This window comes from Idiotropiscis lumnitzeri, chromosome 18 (assembly GCF_059441095.1).
Source record: "Idiotropiscis lumnitzeri isolate Australia: NSW breed Sydney's pygmy pipehorse chromosome 18, RoL_Ilum_1.0, whole genome shotgun sequence".
Classification (NCBI taxonomy): domain Eukaryota; kingdom Metazoa; phylum Chordata; class Actinopteri; order Syngnathiformes; family Syngnathidae; genus Idiotropiscis; species Idiotropiscis lumnitzeri.
In genome coordinates, this window is record NC_142408.1 from 9,326,566 (window position 1) to 9,348,188 (window position 21,623).

A 21,623-nucleotide genomic window follows, 5' to 3' on the forward strand; every position below is an offset into this window, starting at 1 on the left:
GTCAATGCATAGAAGAACAAAACACCATGTGTCACTGATACAACAACCTTAAGGAAACTACATTTTCTTTTCATCGTGTACTGACCTTGGCATTGAGAAGTCCAGTAAAGTATTCCCTAAAAAAAAAAAAAAATTAAAATAAAGTAAAAAAAGAAAAATAAAGACATGAAACAGATACAAAGATAAACATAACTGCCATGGGCTCGTTCAGTTTATGTACAGGTGAGTACAATTTCAAATCCATCCATACAAACGCAAGATATTCAATAGGATCAAAACACCAGAAAAAGGCCGCCCTAAATGAAAAAGTCAATCATTCATTCAACCCGGTCCGCGTGTTAAATACACATCGCCTTTTGTGTTTCCACGCAGCCTTAACAAAACGTGTCAGTCTGTTGTTCGAAGTAAACAATGAATCTGGAATGTGACACCAGGATGTAGCGAGACAAACACCGTATTTACATGTCCCGCTGATCATGACATTGTGCTTATGTGCTCCGTGTTGGGGGGCACATGCGAGCAACACACTGGCCTTGGCGAGGAGATGAGGAAAAACATCCACGTATGTCAACACACACAATGTAACACGTACAAATATGACAGTGCAAAGGTTGGGGGGGCAGGTTAGGATTATTTTTATCTTAACATTGCAAACCGGAATGTTGCTTTTATGTTTAAGAATTCAATCAATTCACCTATCTGAACTCTCACAAAAGAAGAACAGCGAATGAATTGCTCAACGGCTGGTTTAAACGCATGACAACTTAAGAGGAAAACAAATAAAACACATTTATTATCTCATCTGGGAAGGGCCTTAATCTTTCGGGTGGTGGATTGATGATTTCAGCACAAAGCAACCATAAGATATTTTTAGGTCATTGAGTTTAATAGTTAGAATTTGTAGCCATTATGTATTTTTTTTTTTCTTGTCAGCGGTGGTCATTTTTTTTTTTTGTACAAACTTGCATTTTTGTCTTTGGGACAACATAGGAAATTTGCATTTATGGTCCAAGTAACCAAAGGGGTGTTATATTCCATAGATTCAAATTTTGTTTCATAAATTCATTTCAATTAAATCTTTTTTTGGGGAAAGTAAAGAAAATACATAGTTGACATTCAGGACAATTAGCATTTTTGCTAGTTTTTAGAGGAAGGCCAAGTTACATTTTTACTCATGATGGGAAAAATGAAGCTTGAAATTTGCTTCATGAACCAGTTGAAATTTTTGACTCCTCCAAATGGAACTCTGTTCAACGTTGGGCTGAAAGCACCCTGATTAAACCACTTTCTTTAAACCAACAGGAGCATCTGGAGGAGTACAAATAAAAATACAACTGGTTCATGAAGCAAATTTGAAGCTTCATTTCCCATCGGTAACTTTTACATCCGATATTGCATACTCAGGTCAATCATTTCATTGGGCAAAGCAGTGAAGAATTTAAACATATTCATTTGTATAGATATATATGTACTTTTAATCAATATACAAAAACAAAGAATAAAACCACAAATAACTGCAGTATAATTGCTTGGTTTGAGACTTAAAGCTTAAATAGACTTTAGTTGTAAAACGTTTGGACTCTAAAATGTTGTACCAGCGTTTAGGCGAGGACAAGACTTCACTTGAAATCAAAGGAGTACTTATTACTCCATAATAAGCCAATTCAGACAATAAATGACTTTATAGTGACTATTCCAAAAATATAAAAGCATTTCTTGTCATATTTTACATTAAAGGCAATTTTTTTGTCGTAAGAATACGGGGTGCATAATTTGGGGCAGTGCAATTATAATATCGAGGCATTTATTTTCCAAAATTCCACGTTGTAGGAGTCTTCTTATCAATGCATTATTGATAAATGGGGGGAACCATGCATGAGTTCAGGCATAATCGAGAGACTGGCAGAATGCGTACTTGCGTCACATTGAGTATTTTTGACTGACAGCTGGGGGAGGCGACAAGACGATGTCCTCTTCCCGCACATTTATTTACGCGTATATCCTACTATAACTTCTTTTAATACAAAGAAGATAGAACAGAGTAAGGAAGAAAGAGAACGAGGGTGCCGACTTGCGCTCTTGCCGTTGTCAACGCTGGAGGGAACGCTCACTTTTAAATGAAGTAATTCCACAAACCCACTTCCATTGAGCACACGTGAAGTTGAAAGAGAGCTAGAGTGCGCGTGTCAGGGTCAGACTGTGTGGAGACTGGGAAAGTGTTATTAATTAAAAGCTTAACTTTTGCAATCACGCAAAAAGAGGACAGGGAGAAGAAGGGGTGGTGGCGGGGAAGGAGGAAGTCTTGACCAAGGAACACAACGGTACTTTGGTCACGGAAACGGAGACACGCTATTTGAACGATGAATCCGGAGCGTGGCGGTCAAGACTGCGAGTCAAGCGTGTGTAAACGAAAACTCTTAACACTGAATCCAGCTTGTGGCGTGGTCGCGAGGCAGTGAGGAGGCAAGGTGTACTGGTGAGAGCGAGAGACTCAAATTCCCCAACAACCCGTCTCTTGTCTTGAGTTTCAAGGCTTCAGCACCTCATTCAAATACCTGAAACGTGAACGGACGCCACTCTTGTCATTTTGGATATGTGGAGTGACTTCACTTATTAGGTCCATGGTGATTGGAATGTCAGCCTGAGGTTGATCCAACAGACGTACAAAGTATTAAATCAGGCTCACTGTGATGTTTACATTCCACTACTGCAAGCTCATTCTCATCCTTGAGGTCCCTTGTATGCATTTTCCTTCTCGTCTTAATGATGTCACTCCATAATGGTGTACTCCTTTAAGATGCTGCTCGAATGCTGTGTCATGTCAAGTTTCTTCTGCTGCAGCCAGACGTCGTTTAGGACATACTGGAGCAGCGCACAGACGGGGAACCCATCTGGGTCAGCACCTTGTCCAACCACTGGAGGGGGCCGTTGAGATGCAGCTCGATCCAACAAGGAGTGCTGGTGACTGTCTGACGTCTAAAGGGAGGGATCAAACAAAGCTTAAGGTGAAGAACATATCAATGGTTTGCTTGTCAAAAATGACGAGAAGAAAACGCATTTATAATTACAACAAAAAAAGTGATACCTCGATTAAACCCTTTTCATGCCAGGCATTTTCAAACAAAGAGAACCTCTTGAGTGACAGCCAATTTGGAGGATTTTGACTTTCACTGATCTCTCAAGTCGCACAGATATTGTTTTGTGACGACACAGAGAAGCAACTAAATGAAAGCACAAAAATGGATTTCTTCACTTACATTGTTTTTTTTTAGTTTTTTTTCCTGGAGTATAACGTGGACTGGTTTCACCCAAATTAGTGGCAAAATGCTTTTAGTGGCAAAATGTATTTACAATTTTACATTTGACAAACTTTACAAAACTATTTCTGTGTTATTTACGAATATTACGTACATTATTGATGTACATTACCTCATCTCTTCTTCTAAATGTAAATAATCTCCCTCACCCTTTTGCTCATTTGTTATTCATCCATTATTGGACATGTTAAAACATGCCAGGTAAAAACAAAACAAATAGAAGGTTGACTTGTGAACAGTAAGAACAAACAAAAGTAAATGAACCGCTCGTCGGCCAAAATAATGGATGTTTAGATTTTTATAACATTCCAAGACAAATGAAAAGATAAAATGCTGTTCATATGACAACTTCAAAATACGGAGGCAGTAATTCATTGGCAAAGTCTAATCAAATGATTAAACGGAGAGCTGACCGCTGTCGGCCTGAGCAGCGGGGCCACCGATGGCCAACCAGACAGGCTCCACAGCAGCTTAAGGCCGCCCAATGGCGACAAAGCAAAACACCCCCCCCCACCACCACTGACGGTGCTGTCTGGCGGCTGGGATGTTATAACACAATAACCTGGGTGGATGCTTTGACGGCCAGACGGACAGACAACTGTCCTGTGATCGTGCACATTTGACAACAAAAGGAGAATATAATAGGGAGAGTACACGTGTGCAGCACACCGGAGTAGAAGCAAGCTACGGCTTAATCCTTGTTTACAGTACAGATCATGACTGTTCAAATCAAGTCGAGTACAATAGACCATTGCCAGATGCGCGACTTATGTTTAAGGTGCAAGTTACAATATATTCCATTAAGGGCCGTGTTTTCTCTCCTGAAGGAACGGATACAGCAAGTATCCATCCATCTTTTTGTTGTACTGCTTTGTTCTTATCAGGTGGCCAAAGAGCTGAAGAATTTCCCCAGTTGATTTTGGACGAAAGGTGCTACACACGTTGGACTCCAACATAGAGATTGTCTTAGTGTGTTTGCCGTTTTCATGTTAATTGTCTTTGTTTCTACATGACAGATTTTTACTTTATGTGCATGAATTTGTACGCAGTTGCAGTTGTTTTCAAGTGCTCTTTGGACAAAGTTGAGTTGAGAAGTTAACGTATTCTGTACCATTTTACCCTCTTGAGGGTCACAGCAGGAGTCAGTAGATGGCAAATGACTACACCCTGTCCTGGCCATATAAGTGGACCATGACGGGAGGTCAGCTATGCGAACCATTAAATTAAAAATGGACTACCATTGTTAATAGTGAAACACAAACAAAACACTGCTTTAACCCTGATTAGTGATTAGGTTATATTTTTCCTGCTTCACTTAACAGAAATAAAATAATACATTTCTGCCTGCTGTTACAGGGTGATCCTGACTGACAGAAGATGCCCACACCTGTACTCGGCGCCCCAGCCTTTGACGAAGCTCATCCTGATGGTGCACATCCTGGTCAGCTGGTAGACCGCCTCGAATCCCTGATTGACGGACTGCGCCAGCAGAGCGGCAAACTCTTGGTTGTTAAAAATCTTCAGATTACAACCTGGAAGTGAAATCAAGATTAGACTTCATCTGAAATTATACTGCGAGAAACAGGTTTCTGCATTTGTGCGACATTATTTTATATATATGTATTTTTTTTTTTATTGTATTTGTAAGTCTTCCTAGAGCAAGCAACAAAAGAAAATGCAAAAAAAGAAAGTTCATTTGACAACATGCTTTCAAAGCAAATGTTGATGTGACAAGCTGTTACGCTGTGAAACTTGGAGGTGCTACATGATGGTGATTATTCACAAGCCTGACAGCACAGACTCTGACATCTCCACGTGACGCTTAGTTTTGCCTTCGACACAAACGTGCGCCGCAAAACGACACCGCTCATGCTGCAGCTTTAGCCAAGAATGAAATGTTCAAAATTGCATGGGTACAGATTAGTCAGCCTGTGTGGGTGAGAGCCTGAAGAAAAACAAGTCATGTTGTGGGGAGCATCGGTTGCTCTCCCTTCAGGGCTTTCTTTTTCCAAAAGGAACGGTTTCACTCATCATCAAAGGGAGATCATCATCATAATCATGTAATTACAATATAGGATGTTTTTTTTTCCCTTGCTGTAACATGCTACTTCGACTTTTGCTTTTGTAATTATCTCATCAATGTCAATTTGAGACATTGACAGATTATCAATTAGTTGTAGCAACCCAATTCACGGGGAAAAGTCATACATATTTTGGATATGAAGAAGTGACGAAAAAGTGACATTTCCTGATGTGACCTATGGAGCTCTTTTAAAACATGTTTTTCCTCCTGACACCGCATGTTCTTTTAGTAAGCTATGTTTTAGTGTTTATTTTTAAATGTCTTTAGTTCCTTCGTTTTTAAATACTTTTTGAGGATTACATCTGAGTGTATTTTATTTCCTATAAAAGGAGGGCAGTTTTATGAGAATGATGTAAAAGAGAAGAAAATCCACTGGAAGTTGAGCTTTGTAAACAGGATCATTTTAAAAAGAAAGACTCCAGCAAGTGTTCTATTAGTAGGAGATGATTGCCAGCAGCCATGTACATAATTGAGCACAAGTGTTGCTTTCTCTGAAGTGATGATTATCACTGTCACTGACTGTATTATGGTAAAGTCCTCCTTGATGTTTGATGTTTTTTTTTTTATTGAAATCACTTCAGGAGTAAAAACCTGGAGGTATCTTGCAGACTGTGGCAGGGTGCCACCCGTATCGCTGGTTGCAGTTGGGACTCTGGACAAAAATGGCACTGTCGCTGAGGCACTCAGCGAAAACCTCGCCTCCGATGTAATACAACCTTACTCCACGACCTGCAGGTTGGATTGGAAGGGAAAAAGAAAAATCATTTGAGACACCTGATCTGGTAATTGTGCTCTGATTAGGAATGAGAACCGAAGTTGGTACAATTGTTTTTTTTTTTGGAACACATCATGCGGCAAACGGTTGGCCTTAGTGTTCTTGAGGTATGAGTAATCAGAACTGAACCAGTTCAAATGTGAAAAAATACCCATCCCTACCTATATGCCTCCTTGTCATTTCAACAGTTGCGTTCCTGTTGACATTGCTGAGAAGTCCAAGGCAAAAGCGTTCGGAGTTGGAGGGATCGGTGAAGCCATCCACAGTAAGGGAAGGCTGCGAAGCATGGAATGTTTCCCCCACACGCTGGTTGAGCTCGTAGTAGGCTATAGAGCACCAGAAAGCTGGTTCACTGTAGGTAACAGGCTGAAGGTCTGTTGGGGAAAAACACAAAATAAATAGATTTCATTTTGGAATTGGTGCTTCTAATTCTACTTCATGGATAGTTTAACTACAATACAAGTGAACATAATATTAAAATTGCTATCTCTCCCAGTCGAAATTGAACAAGCTAAAAAAAAAGAATTGTAACAATAATTTTTCCATTATTACTTAATAATTGCAGCTCCAAACAATAGCAAACTCTCAAAACGATGGAAGGAACTTTATAAAGAAAAATAACCGATTTACCCAGGCCGTGGCTGACAGGTGACAAAGTGTTAGGTGACAGTTCTGCTGGTGAGCCTAACGACAACACACACACACAGGCACAAACACTTGTTAATACAATTATCGGTGGTTAAATTTAAAAATAGACCATCTTTTTGCTTTTTTCATAGACTTGACCAAATCAAACTCTTACTTGATTCCATACTTTGATTCATCTGCTGGTCACTAGCCTCGCCATCTTCACTAATGTAGCCAGGCGGGGGAGTCTCTGTCAAAGCATTGTGCAGAATTAAAAACGTAAATCCATTAATACCTGTACACTTACATACATGACAGAAAAACAAACAACTTGCTGCGAAGAATTTCAGAGACAGGTCGGGTAATTTCCATTGATAATAAATACAGATGAGGGGAATGAGAGCGACTGCCGTGTCTTTTATTCTTTTTACTCTCTTTTTGTCTTTTGCAACAACTCTTCGGGTGCCTATGTGTTGAAAATTTATACCTTATTTTTATTTCAATGTCACCCCAAAAACTCTTGAGCCTATCATAACTCTCTAACTTGCCGTGAGTCTCCAGAAAAAAAAAAATGGGCACGACTACATATGAAGTGGCAGACGTGATTAGAGTTAGATCAGCACGTGTGGGTTTAAGAGTAGTTGGGGAAAAGCCAAACCAAATCCACCGTGGTGACTTACCGCCATGGCTTCCCGCCACACAAACAAACAGGGAGAAGGGAATGTCACATAGGGTGCACTCCACGTGCCATGATTGGTCAGGTACAGGTCAGCGGCACTGAGCCGCCATTGAGCTAAACTGCATACTTCGTAGACGATCTCACAATCTTTCGGCTTTACAAGATCGTCAACACATTAAACCCCTTAATGATATAATATCGTCAGAACACCCACCCTGACAGTGAACTTTTCTTGACTTTTCTACTTGACTTGGAAAAAAAGTAGATATTGGAAAACTTAATTTTTTAATGTTGATTTTTAGTTAAACTTAACTTTTTCCCACGTTAGAGGACCCAAAACATTTTTTAAAGTGTTCAATGAATAACAGACACAGTTTTGATAAAAAAAAAAAAAAAGATAAAATTTGTATTCATAACAGCAAACTTCTAGCATTGAAAAACATATTTTTAATAAAGAAAATAAAAAAAAAATATATATATATATATATATCATGACCCAAAGTCTGATGATTTTTCAGTCACAAATCATTTTGAGATCAACATGAAGATTTTTGGACACTTAATAAGTTAGGTTGAAAGAGAAGGACTCAAGAATTTAGCGAGCCACTTGCCGGTCAGATATTGATCCACATCCTACTATAAAATGAAAAACTTGAGCATGCACCATATTTGATAGAGCAAGGGTTGTCCTTGCTTACAGACCTGGTATATAGTTATTAGGAGGATCTATGCCTGCTGGAAAATTGGTGTTTTCAGGGATTGAGTTTGTAAAGTCATCGAGAGGCGGAAGCTCCGTCAGGATCTCTGTATGGCGGGGCACCAAAACTGGGGGTAGCACTGTGGAAATAAGACACTCGTATTTTTCCATGCAACACAAAAAAATACCATAACTTTTCATTGGCTATAATCACTGGCATTGAAAACATTATTCTGATGGCAGATTGATGACGGGTGCTAGCAGTACATACTGTCCTGTATTTAAAATGGACCCCAAAGAGATCATTACCCGGCGTCTCCACCCTCTGGTAATGATAAGGGTTGACACACACTTCCTCCTTCTTGAGGCTGAAGGCATACTGACAGTTGTCAATGGCCCGCAGCTCATGGTGGCTGTGAAGGTCGGGCCATCTCCATAGGCGACAATAGATGACGTGCGGCAGGCCCTTACGATGAGACACCTGAAGACGCCCATCCAGCGACCTGAAAGCATTTAGAGAGACTACGCCTGTGACACATGCAATTTTGTATGGTAATGTAGATTAAACTAAAGACAGATAGAATAAGTTCCATTATTTCAATTGAAGGCTATTCTGCAAAGTGAATTTGGTTCAAATGTAACATTCCAAGATTTCAATGAATATAATCCAACAATTTTCAGACATTGAACACTCAAAAAGGTTAACCACGGAATGCATTTTGAACTATAGCTGATGCTCTGTCATTGCATTTGGGATCACACGATTGACACCATTATGCTCTGTAAAATGCTTTAACTTCATTTTCATGTTTGGTAAGTTCCTTTCATATATCCTAAATGACACACGTATACAATGACCATAGATTGCTAATTATTACGTACCTAAGTTTTTTTCTTAGACAGGATGAAAACAAAATGGCCGAACAGTATGGCGCGGTTGTCTTGAAAGCACCTTTTCCCCCCAATAATACAAAACTTGTGCGAGTGCATTCACCTGTTGTGGTCAGGATATCCGTACATGCCAGAAGAGTCCCACTGCTCTATCATGTGGCCTGACCCTAGACCCCATAGATCTGAGCAATTGCTATAGACACACACGCATGCATGCACCCACACACGCAGACACACGCGCACACACACACACAAACATACAGGACATGAGCAAAACAAATGACAAAAATAAAAGCAAACAGACAAATGTGTGATGTCCCATTCCAAATAAGTAGGATGAAATTACAAACACATGTAAACAGTTGGCCGCTAATTAGAAAATTTAGACAGAAAATAAAATAAGCCCTCACTTATAAATAAATACAAGAGGCTACCGGGACTGCGTAGCAATCATGAAACAATTCCCAACTTGATAGAAAGTCAAAGGAATTTATTTGAATCTATCCATCTGTCTGTCTGTCTTCCAAAGCATTATCTTTATGTTCAGAAATGAGCAAATCAAGTGAGCAAACCGTTTGGAGCAAGTGTCAAAATGTCATAGTGTCTAAACAAACATGACCAGTCCATAAAGCAACATTACTTGATTTCATGTATAACTCAAGCGCTTGCAAATGATCACTCACATGATCGAATACATCATTTGCCATGTATGTACCGGCATATTGTTTCTAAGAAAAGGAAATCTGAGAAACTTTCTCTTGTTGCGCACAAAACTAACACTTCACCCCCCCCCCCCCCGCCCCCTCAGAAAAATGACATGAAAAAAGAAAGGAAAAGCAAATGACGGTTCAAAATGTCACGTGTGAGACAAGACCAGACCACATTAAAAAAATACAAGACCATTGGTGTAAAAGTGCTGTGTATGGCTTATGAGTGACGCAACATATGCATGCAGACACTACGACCCAGCATCCTTTTTTTTTTTTTTGCATGCAAAGCAGTGAAACTTGCACTGCCAATAGTAATGAGTCCCACCCATGCTTGTGATCTTTCACACATTGACTCAACTTTTTTTCTTCCCCGTTCTAACAGAAATCTACACCGGGTTCCTCCTGACAATACACCACACAAACCCACATCTGAAAGTTCTCTGAGATGAGTCACACGTTTCAAAAAGAACACTTAGCATAAGTGCCTGTGGTGCACAAGATAGTAAAAGGAGAGGTGGAAGCAAAATACCGCAATAGAAAGTGAGCCGTCATGATAGAGTATGTCTCACAAGGACAATAGTTGATTTAAAAAAAAAAAAAATAATAAAAACTGAAAATTTAAAAAATAAAATCTACATCTCTGGCTGGGAACAACAGGAATCTGAAAAGCATCTTTTCAGCAACACTTCAGTTATTAAATACATCTCAAAAATACAAAATATATATATATTTTTTTTTAAAAACTCTCTTCTGTCCATTAACCTACTTTTTGATATTAGAACCTTTCCCTCCGGTCAAAATCACTTCATAAGCGAGGCCAAAATAATAATTCAGAGTGCAGGCGGAGTGTTCGGCTACACTTAAATTGCAGTTACACACGTTAAATGCTACTTATTATCTCCCTTTACTGGAGATCCTCAGCAGAGTGAGACGTTAATCGCATGTTCTTCCGAGGCATGCTCCCCAGACACCGTTTCGGCCGTGATAAGGTTTCGCAAGGCAGGTACCAAGCACACTGGCCGACAAAAATGAATTGTACCACTGCGGCTTGGTAACAGGGAAAGATGAAGCAAAGAGAGCACTTCGCACATAAGATAAATGACTTATTGAAGGGTTTAATGATTCATCTATGTATTAGGGGTAGAACGGTTCACAGAAGTCACGCTTTGGTATGTACTTCGGTTTTGGGGGTCACTATTTTGTATGATCAGGAAATGCAACAAAAAAAAAATCCCAAAAGCATAATTCTAGTCACAACATGTTCAACATGGTGGCATTTACATACGATAACATGTTATAAGATGCAGATCCCCACTTAAAAGGTTCTCAAGCGTTGATTGATGATTGATGTATTTATAAGACATATTTTGTCTGGAGGTTTTCAGCTGCAAAGAAGAAAATATTGATACAATTGGGCAAAGTTGCACTATTGGAACGAACGTCGTCAACGATGACGGTTTCACGTGCGAGATTTTTTTGGTTTCCTCCACCCCGGTTTCACTTCTCCTACAAGGTTAACCTGTGTGACCTGAATGAAGAAGTGGACTTTGGTTGCACAACTTTGACTTATTCCCGCAAGTCTGTGGCATTGGGACATGCGTTTGACTACACGTTATGTATGCTTTGTGGTCAAGTCAGTTCATTGATTAGGTCCATCAAGCTAGATGGGATGGAACGCCCAAAGTTGAAAACAATCCACTCTGTAAAATTTGTCCTAAATAATCCATAGAAACAAAGAGTAAAATTAATCACTCAAAATGATCGTAGCCTCAAATTTGTATCAATCATTAATAACCCTTATTAATTCTTAAGTGGACAATTAACCGTTATAACGGTACAAAGATAGGAGAGAAATGTCGCATTCACTTTAGGGGTGCTCGACTTCGGCAATAATTGTTTTGATTTATCCCCAGAGGCATTTGGCCATGTTTTGCGTACAGTATAAATCTACTAAAGTGTTTGAGTGCGTGCGTGCGTTCCCATCTCACCTGGGTATGGTGACACACTTTGTGTTGATGTTCTGCGTGCTGATGGCTTTTTCTAGCTCATCCAGCTGCCCCGTCTTCTTCAGCTTCTTCACCAGGCTCTTGACAGCTTTTTCACACCATTTCTCCTCCTGCCCGCCTCCGTTCTGCTCCCCTACTCCTCCGATCCCACCTCCTGCTCCTCCGCCTCCTGCCGGAGTCTTCTTCCAACCCAGCAGTCGCTTCACCACCGGGGGAGTGAAGGGTAGTATGGAGGACATGTTGTATGCACGTTGTGTACGTGAGTGTTTTGAGTTAGCCTCTTAATCTGATGTAAAGGGAACACGGGAGAGGGAGGGGGATTTAAAGCTGTTAGGCTGTATTTCGAAAATCCTTCAGGGGAAAAAAAAGGACAAAAGGAGAATATACATGGGCTAGTAGTCCAGTCCAAGTCATTAGTATTGAGGAAAAGGCCAGAAAATGTTACAATTAGAATATGAGTAAATATTACATGGAATGTGCAAATGCAGGGGAGCAGAAAGCGGAGAATCCAACTAATCCTGAAAATACAGAAGGGGACAAAGACATGTAAAAGTAAAAAAAAAATAACACTGATAAAAAAAAATCTCATGAAGGCATATTGTCAATTGTCACAATTTGTGCGCAGGCCTGTCGCTTTGTTAAAATAATTGTGTCAATACAGGGTAGCTTTCGGTTACTAGGTCAGCCTCTAAAACCTAATCCCTCTTAATAGAGGTGACAAATCTTCTGTGTTGATGCTGATACTAATCAAACGCTAATCCCATACAAAGGTACCTATCCCATTATCAAAACCAGAGTTAACCTTCTCTTGCTAAAGCTGAGCAGTGTCAGACCGCATTAAACCTGGGCCGGCTGCAGGGTCAAACATGGTGCCTCGGTGAACTTTTTAGACACGTGGACAAAATGTGCTCTTATTGTTCTAGTCAAGAAAGGAAAAACACACAATGGTCTCCCAGGCCATTTGAACATGATGAGAATGGAATTCGCCAAGATGAATATTGACAGGCCACAAAGCTTCCTGGAGAATGTCCTTTGAACAGAGGAGACAAAGCTGGCACTCAGCTTTGTTTACTGTTGCAAAAACGAAGCGCATATAAAATAAATAAATAGATTAAAAAAAAAACACAGCGTACTGACTGTGTAACATAAAAAGTGCGGTTACATTTTGGGGTTGCTTTGCTACATCCTGCTCAGGGCGTCTTGAATCTGTGCAGGGTGTAATGAAATGTCCAGCCTTTCAAGGCATTCTGGTGCAAAACGCAACAGGTCAAGGGTCATCCAAATGGATAAAGGCCCAAAAGTCACACAAACAACACCAAAGAATGCCTAAGAACAAAAATAAAGGACGGTTCTGAAATGGCCTGATCTAAATCCTATTGAACACCTGTGACAAGAGCTGATGGGAGACTGTTGGAGCAGATTATTTTGAGGAATGTGTGCAAATATCTGCCATTGTCAACCGGTGCAGACGCCTCATTGAGCATTATAGAAATTGTTTGTGCGCTGGATTGCTTCTAAAGCTTCTACAACTAAATGTAATTTTAAGGGCACCATCATTTGGGTGTACTTTGTTAAAGTAATTGTGCTGCGCCACAAAATGCCCGATTTCCATAATAAATATTTTCTTGTTTTTATCCATTACTTATTACTTTCAAGATATTTCACTGTCTATTGCTGGCTTCGCTTTCTTATAGAATTGCAAGTGCAGCTTTTGGAACCATGTCGACCAGGGGCGGAGCTAAGAGACTGCATGTTGAGCAGAACCAGTAGTCAAAGAAAAATAAATGAATAAAAGCCCAGACGAAAACAGTGTGCAATGATTTTTTTTCCTCGTGGAGTTAATAAAGGCGGCTCCGTGCAAGAGGCAGACGCATCCAGCCAAACACCAAAACGCCCCCCCCGCATGCACAACTTCTCAGAATAAACAAGTACAGCAAGCTTTTAGCGACAGACTCACGTTCCTCCAGCAGTAACATAACCCAGAATGTGCCCGACTCCATCACTTCACAACTAATCACAAGGGGCGGAAACATTTCTGTTGTTGACCAACTGACTACAATGTGAAAGCTCAATCGAAGTCAATTAATCAATGACGTCCTTAATATTTCTCCAGCACAAAAATCCACAACTTTTGTTAACGCCAACAACCGGACACCTGCACATGTTTTCATCTTCAACGAGTCAGACGATCTCATCTCATTATACTCTGCATATTCTGAGTTTGGCATTTCTGATAAATTCAGAAATACATAGATTTGTTATTTTTTTTTTTTTTTTAGGCAAACTATTCTCCAGTCAAATGTTAATTGCTAATCGCAACGTTCGAAGATGTTACAAAGCATTGGAAACAATTTAAGTGTTCTGAGATCAGACTGCATGTGGTATATTTATGGTTTAAACAGTTAATATGCGCAATTAGAAAGACTTTTAAGGGGATTCTCGATCGAGCGTGCCCTGCCAATACCTCGGGGTTCCATTGTGATTGCATTTAAGCAATAATAAAGTCAATTTCCCATATGTCCATCAATGATTTTGTGAATACTCCAAAGGTTTCTTCTCAAACCTTTGTCACCAACATTGGCATGTTTACTTTTGACAACCGTTTAAAGACAACGCAGAAAAGAGTCGAAATATGTTTTTGTACCCCCTCCCCAAGTATTGACGTGCTCTGCGACCTTCACGTGTAACCTCATCCGATTATAGCGCTCATTCTAACAGCAAAATCAATTCCCCTGCATGGCAGTGAGAGTAAACTGGCCAACGGACTAAATGATACCAATGTCAAATTTACAGAAGAACACATTGGAACATTGAGGCTTAAACCCCGAAAGAGAACGGCACACTGATAACAGGAAGGAAGGGATCACTTCGGAGTCTTCCTCTGAAAGTCAGAGCTCATTCTAAGAAATTGCTTGGATGCTTTAATGCGAGCAAATAAGGCAAGACAACAGAAACGAACTACACTTTACGAACATTTAAATTTAAAGTTCGTGATTGCCATCAAGATTTGCTCCGTTGGGGGTATTTTTTAATGCCAGACAAAGCGAGAGCGAAAAACCGCCAAGCAGCTGCAGAATTAACAGATTGAAACTTATTTTCTTATGAATAACGGAATTTGTCCAACATTTTACTCAGGGATCTGGAAACATCAAGGGCAAGCAAAAATGCTGGGACAAAACCCTGCGCTGTGAGAACCTTCCACAACAACAACAAAAGCTCAAACCGTGTTGATACGGCTACAATGTCAGAATGAAAAGCTAATCGCGACCAGCAGGGCCTTGTGGACAAGATAAGCGGCCGTATTTTGTCTATAGAAATCAAATCACATTGTGAGAAACAGTCTGTTTATAATCACATCTTCGCGACAACGACCCACAATGTAAACACACGCGTGCACAAAAACACACTTGCACTCACACGGTTGGAAGAATAAGCTAATAAGCTCCGCTGCAAACAAGTCAGTCTACACTTTGAGAAACAGCAACAACAACAAAAATACGCAAGACAAATTATGATATTATTTCTAAGTGGCAATACGTTACACGAATTCAAGTTTCTTTGTCCTGGAATTACTGCTTCTTCTCCTCCTCCTCCTCCCCTCGGCTTCAAATGCGAGTGCGAGGAGGAAAAAAATCGCTAGCAAGCTTGCTACTTTGTCCGACAGACATAATCGGGTTTCTGCATGTTTTGTCCCTTACAAATGTTATTAATTGTTTAAGGCAAGCTTACCGGCTGAGCAGGCGAAAGAGAATGGGGTGATCACTTAGGTGCCTGTCAATACATCCAGCTTTTTCATTTTAAATAGGTCCAGCGAGTCTTTAAAGTGGATTTGCAACCGGAATGATGGCCCCTCATTCAAAGCTCAACCAAACTGCATAGGTAGTAAGCATACAACCTTGAGCCACATTTGCCCCGCCCTTACGTCCTTTTTATTGGCTAAAATCATTGGTTCAGGCTCGGACCTCGTTGCCAGTCATATTTTCTATTGGTTGGAGCCAATATCAGTTCTAATACTATTGTGACGTACACGTTGCTCGGTGATGTTTACCAGTTTACCTTCATTGCCCTGTCATCATCGTTATTATTATTATTATTATTATTATTATTATTATTAAGTTGTAAACGGAAGTGTGATGTCAGTGATACTTTTCATAGGAAATTTGGTGGCAATATGCAAAGTCAATACAGTATTACACGGGCAGCACCTGCATGCAAATCAATTTCTCATAGAACTCACATATGGTTAAGCTGCTTCCTGCTAAGCATGGAAATTTACCTTAATATAGACGTTGGGTGTTGTGGTGACATTAAAGCGCATGCGCGGCACTTTCTCTGTCTCACCTGAGACGTGTTGCTCAGAAGCGGGAGATGCCAAGGTCTATTTGAGTTTAGATGCTTTTTTTTTTCTTTCATCAGTTTACACTAGTGATGCTTTAACAGACGGGAATCGCAAGATGGACTCTTTACCTTGCTGAGTCTCAGTAGACATTACCTATTTTAGAATTGTGTTTTCTTGTGAGTATTTGCATGATTTGCCTACTGTCTTTCAACATATCATTTTCATGTACTTTATGTAAATGAGGCACGAAATGTCTTTTGAATTTTGGACTCAATACAGTCAATCCTCATTTTTAAACCCGGCGATGAAGATCATAACTGTTTTTGCCAAAAAGGGGGGTCATCTTACTTCAAAATAGCTAAGCAGAGAAGACGTTTTACTGATTTTAAAGAGGTCACAATTAACAGTGAGTGAAAGACAAAATCTTTTCAACTATGTTTTATGCTTTTCAACATAGTTTTATATTTTGTGAAAGGCGTTGTTCATATTCATGTCGCTCCAGCTTGGTAAAGACTGATGCACTGAGTTAATAAATCTCACTGGGCCATCACCACAGTGACAGAAACTCCAGAGGGTTGACTGCAGTTCTAGTTATAAACATGCTAGTGCAGTGGGATACATTTGTTCAGAAAGCAAAATAAGATTTATATTTTCTTTGTGTACAGGTGTGTGCCAGATTTCACCATATGCAATGGGCAAATGCTGCAAGTGCAACGGGAGGCTGCTTTGCATGTGCTTGCTGCCTTGCATGATGACTGGCCACCTTCTGATTTATATCATGGTGACCATATTCGTCACCATCTCCTACGCTCCCCCGAAAATAACCATCCACTACATTGCTCCGGGGATTTCAGCAAATTCCGGGGCTTTGGCCTCTCATCCGCTCAGTCCCTTCTGGAACCTTCATCTGGAGCACAGCGCACTGTGGAACCGGTTGCAGCACTCCATGGACCGTCACTACAATCCAATACTACGAGGAAATGCGACTGGGACTTTGAGGGAGCCTAAATCAAAACATTCAACGCAAATTAGGGATGAATGTCTTTCTGCTGGTGTGTCACGCAAGTGTTCAGACACTCATCTCCACGATGTCAACAATATACCAGAACAAATGAGGACATTTGTTAGGTCAATGCATTGCAGGAGTTATCCGATCCTTATCAATCAACCCACTATGTGCAAAAGGAACGGGACAAAATCAGGTGTCAACTATCCAATGCTCCTCATAGCCATCAAATCTCAAGTGGGGAACTTTGAAAACAGGCAAGCCATCCGCGAAACCTGGGGGCGCAGTGGTTTTGTGACAGGCGACTTGAATAAAAAAGGTGGATTTGTGCGTACTGTGTTTCTGCTTGGAAGGCAGGACTCCAGTACCGGACCTCACCCAGACCTGAAGAACTTTCTGGACCTGGAGAACCAAAAATACGGGGACATCCTCCAGTGGGATTTTCGGGACTCTTTCTTTAACCTGACTCTGAAGGATTTGCTCTTCTGGCATTGGCTCCAACAATACTGCCCCACGGCTGTGTTCATCTTTAAGGGGGATGATGATGTCTTTGTCCGAACTGGTGCCTTACTCAATTACTTAAACAAGCAGTGGGATGAACACAAACTGCGGCGGGCCATTCCAAATGAAACTCACATGGATTTGTTTGTGGGGGATGTCATTAATAATGCAGTGCCAAACCGGGATCCATCTACTAAATACTACATCCCAGAAAGTTTCTACAAAGGAGCCTACCCAACATATGCTGGGGGAGGAGGGGTGGTGTACTCTCGCTCACTTGCATTCCGACTAAACGTGGTGTCTCAGAGAGTTTGCCTCTTCCCAATCGACGACGTTTACCTGGGGATGTGCCTGCAAAGACTCGGGCTCGCTCCAAGTCATCACCCGGGTTTTTTAACATTTGATCTCCCGGAGATGGACCGGGAGAATGCCTGCGCTTATAAATCTGTGCTGCTTGTTCACAGGCGGAGTCCTAAAGAAATGTTGACATTATGGCACAAGTTGCAGAATATGCACAGTCAATGTTGACTTCTCCTCATTTTTTTCCCAATTTGGGTGTGTACTGTGGCTTTGTCATCCTGGAAAGACTCAAGCCCCCTGTGATGCTCAACAGGCAAATGTTTTGGGTTCATTGTCAAGTAAAATTCTGGCCAATAATAATGTAAATGTGAGGTGATATCTGAATTCCTTAAGACAGCCAAGACAATATAAAAGCTATTAAATACTGAAAATTAAAAACTTACACTTCTCTGAAAGCAGATTATATGACACTAAGAATCTTAATTCCACAATATATTCATACTATATTATATTGTGAGTGGTTTAAATGATTTAAATAAAATCAATCTGAGTGATATTGGACATTTCTCTCGACATCTTGACCCCACACTGCATGGGCAAGTAAGTGTGCTTCGTTCACTTCAGTGATTGCAGGCCTCAACGTTTAAAAAATAAAAGGTACAATCTTTCAACGCTCATTTGACTAAAATGTTAATTTGGGATTGAGTGACATCTAGTGTTAAATTCGTGTACAAGCATAGCATCAGAGCCACATTGAACAACAATCAGCGGAAAAATGAGGTTGGATTTATATACACTTCATCAATAAAAGCCCCCAACCCCCCCAAAAAAACTAAATAAAAAAATAAAAGCCTGACCAAAAACGTTAAGTTGAATAGTGGTTCACAAGCTGCCTCACAGCAAGACAATTTTACGTTTGAATCCATCCAATCACAGTCCAAAACATGAATTACATTTATTGAAGTGAACTTCTTAGTGTGAATGGCTGACCGTGTGACTGACAGATGCAATCCAGGGTATACGTCGCCTCTCACCCAAAATCAGATGGGCGAGTCTCCAGCTTCACTGTGAAACTTTAACAACATAAGCGTTGGAGAAAATGTGCAGACAGGTGAATTTCAGTCTGTTTATAGTCTCCTGACTTCAAAGGTTAAGCCTGCAGCTCTGCAGGATTTATCTACGAGGGGTTTACCAGAAGTCCACTTGGAGTAGTCTCGCGGTGATAAGCACACTTACACGCAAGACCCCTGGAAGAGCCTGAGTGTGGCCCATGTGACCTGACTCCTTACTTGGACACTCCAGGCATGTCCACAGAGGCGCCACCTGCCAGCAAACCTGCAATGAAAGAAGCAAAAGCATCTAAGGCCCCTCCTGGAATGCATTTGAGTCACCTGAAGGGTGTTTACTTTCCCCCTTTGTTAACTCTTGACAGGAAGCTGAATTTGTGTAGCACCGAGTGAACCATTTTATTAAAGTTAGGCCCTTTGAGAAAACTGTTGAAAATTGTTTATGCATCTGTTTTTGATAACAGTTGTTCATGGTTGGGGCTCGAGTGAGCAGGGGCCCATCCCAACTTACATTGGGGGTCCAAGCAAGACAGGTATTGCGTCACACTGGTCTAAGGGGCAGAAAAATATGTGTCTTGTTAAATGTTCTTTGTCCAAATTCAGTTAAAACTATTTTTTTCTCGAACATGATTTATTTGTGTCTTTTATTTTATCAAAATAAAAAAAATACCCTTCCTAAAAAGCAAATGAACCCTTGAAAATCGATTATGAAACGAACAAACAAAAACAAAAACCGAAAACAGCAGATTGCATTTGTACGTCAGTAGTGATGCAGTTTCAGGATTACAATTTCATGGGAATCATCATTAGTGAATGTTGAGGATCCAAAAACAAATTTCAAGATGATTCAGCTTCACTTTCAGAAAAAAAAAAACTGTCATTGGAAGATTTTATACAGGTTTTAAAGATCGTCATATAAATGTGCCCACTAGGTGTCAGCATTACACAATGATTTATCATCATAGAGCTACGCTGCTCTAAATTTTCATATAGTCGCTATTTAGGATAAGGACAGTGAATGACTGGGTAAATTTAACTCAGTGAAGTCATTGAGAAGATACACACATAAAAAAAATCAGGTAACCTTATCGAGGTATGGCAATTGAGAACACAATCTCATTGGCAACACACAGCAAAGTAAAATCGAGCAGATGCAAATACAAATACATGGACAATAAACTGTACAGATTGATATAGTTACATAACACATTATATTAATTCACAGCAAATGGTGGAAAAAAAAAGTTACAACGGCTGACATATTGCTACTTCTTTGACAGAGACAATCAATATCTGATTTTAATTTCAGGATAACATTTTTGGATCAATAAATAAATGTTGTTATCTGCTTGCTTATTTATAGCAAATGTTTGGTTAAAGACAAACTTTTTCAGAATCATTTCAGTGACATGTAGTTATAATTATTGCACTTATCCTGGAATGCAGATATGACTTGGGGTTTCACTTGAAAGTCTTTTTTAACTTCTCATCAAAGACTATTTATTGTGTGTGTTTATGGAGTCAGTATGAAGGACCATATAGAGAAGTAGGGCAACAACAACTGAGAAGGCACATTTTCGTTGCGGTGTTTCGACATATTCCGTCTCTGCAAAGAAAGAATAGATGATGAAACCTCGACTGGCAAACAACACATCACTGCTTGGGGGTACTCTGTCAAGGCTGGTGTCAATATTTTTGACATACAAAGAGAATATCTGAGTTTTTTTTTTTGTTACGGTGGTTTCACCTTTGGATGAACTCCCCAAAGTGGAGGTAGGAGAGAAAAGAGGTGGGAACAAACTGATAGGTAGCAAAAATAGAAGACAGATGAGTAGGAAGAGGAGGAGAAAGCAAGAATCTGGTCCATGTAAATCATCTCCATTGTTCTCGTAATGCTGCTTGTGGGCAAACACATGAGGATAAAACTGAAGGAACCAGGACAAAACCAGACACGCACACGAGCACGAAGAGAATCTCAGGACAAAAACTCCCACTTCCTTGTTCTTGTCTCATTCTGTCTCTAATGGAGCTGTTTTATAATGCGCCATAATCCCGCTCTTTCCCCCAAACACATAAAAGAGATATCCTCCAATCTACTGTATACCTTAGTGCTCGTGATGGGCACTAGCTCATAACACATGCACTCACACACACACACACACACACACATGCACACACCGTGATGCCAGCTCATCAACATGCAGTCATTCGGTTGGCATTGGATCGCAGGCTGCTAATTGGCTGCCAAGCAGAATGTGTGTGTGTGTGTGTGCGTGCGTGTGTGAACATGTATTTCTCTGCTGCAGAGCCGGGGGTTGCTAAGAAATTCCCATCACGTCTGTGAGCCTCGATTAAGATGTTGCTCCAGTTTCGAACAGACAGACATGTGGGGTGGGGGCAAGTGAGGCAGAGAAGGGGGCTCAGTGGAAAGGATGTAGCGGGGGGAGATGAGAGAACGCTGGAGGAGGTGGGGGAGAGAATGAGAGGTGATGAGGCGGGGAAAAAAGTGAGGGAGCAGGAGGTAGCGAAATGCTGCAGTGGTTCTGTTGTGCGGAAAGTGATAATTCTCCTGTACTGCCATCCTTATCTGTATTATAAAGTTCTGAAGTAAGTGCAACTATTTTG

General features: G+C 40.5%; 2 protein-coding genes across 6 annotated transcripts; one reads left to right on the top strand and one right to left on the bottom strand.

Moving 5' to 3' along the window:
- Positions 1-1,940: 1,940 nt before the first annotated feature.
- Positions 1,941-15,663, bottom strand: smad2 (SMAD family member 2). 4 transcript variants are annotated; one of them, XM_088280692.1, is made up of 12 exons: positions 15,515-15,663; positions 12,255-12,303; positions 11,768-12,071; positions 9,173-9,262; positions 8,488-8,681; positions 8,184-8,318; positions 6,978-7,052; positions 6,806-6,859; positions 6,337-6,549; positions 5,992-6,129; positions 4,705-4,849; positions 1,941-2,976 (listed from the first exon to the last, which is right to left on the bottom strand). In XM_088280692.1, exons 3-12 carry the CDS (start codon positions 12,022-12,024, stop codon positions 2,853-2,855), a joined length of 1,425 nt encoding a protein of 474 aa, XP_088136818.1. In that variant the 5' UTR covers positions 12,025-12,071; positions 12,255-12,303; positions 15,515-15,663; the 3' UTR covers positions 1,941-2,852. The 4 variants fall into 4 exon arrangements, with proteins under 4 accessions (XP_088136818.1, XP_088136819.1, XP_088136820.1 ...); XM_088280693.1 differs by having other exon boundaries at positions 11,768-12,136; XM_088280694.1 differs by lacking the exon at positions 15,515-15,663 and adding an exon at positions 15,328-15,363.
- LOC148319423 (N-acetyllactosaminide beta-1,3-N-acetylglucosaminyltransferase 2) lies at positions 15,546-18,249 on the top strand. Of its 2 annotated transcripts, none has more exons than XM_088280697.1 (2): positions 15,546-15,664; positions 16,790-18,249. In XM_088280697.1, the coding sequence occupies exon 2, from the start codon at positions 16,816-16,818 to the stop codon at positions 18,157-18,159; it is 1,344 nt and encodes a 447-aa protein (XP_088136823.1). In that variant the 5' UTR covers positions 15,546-15,664; positions 16,790-16,815; the 3' UTR covers positions 18,160-18,249. The 2 variants fall into 2 exon arrangements, with proteins under 2 accessions (XP_088136823.1, XP_088136822.1); XM_088280696.1 differs by lacking the exon at positions 15,546-15,664 and adding an exon at positions 16,185-16,300.
- The last annotated feature ends 3,374 nt before the right edge of the window (positions 18,250-21,623 follow it).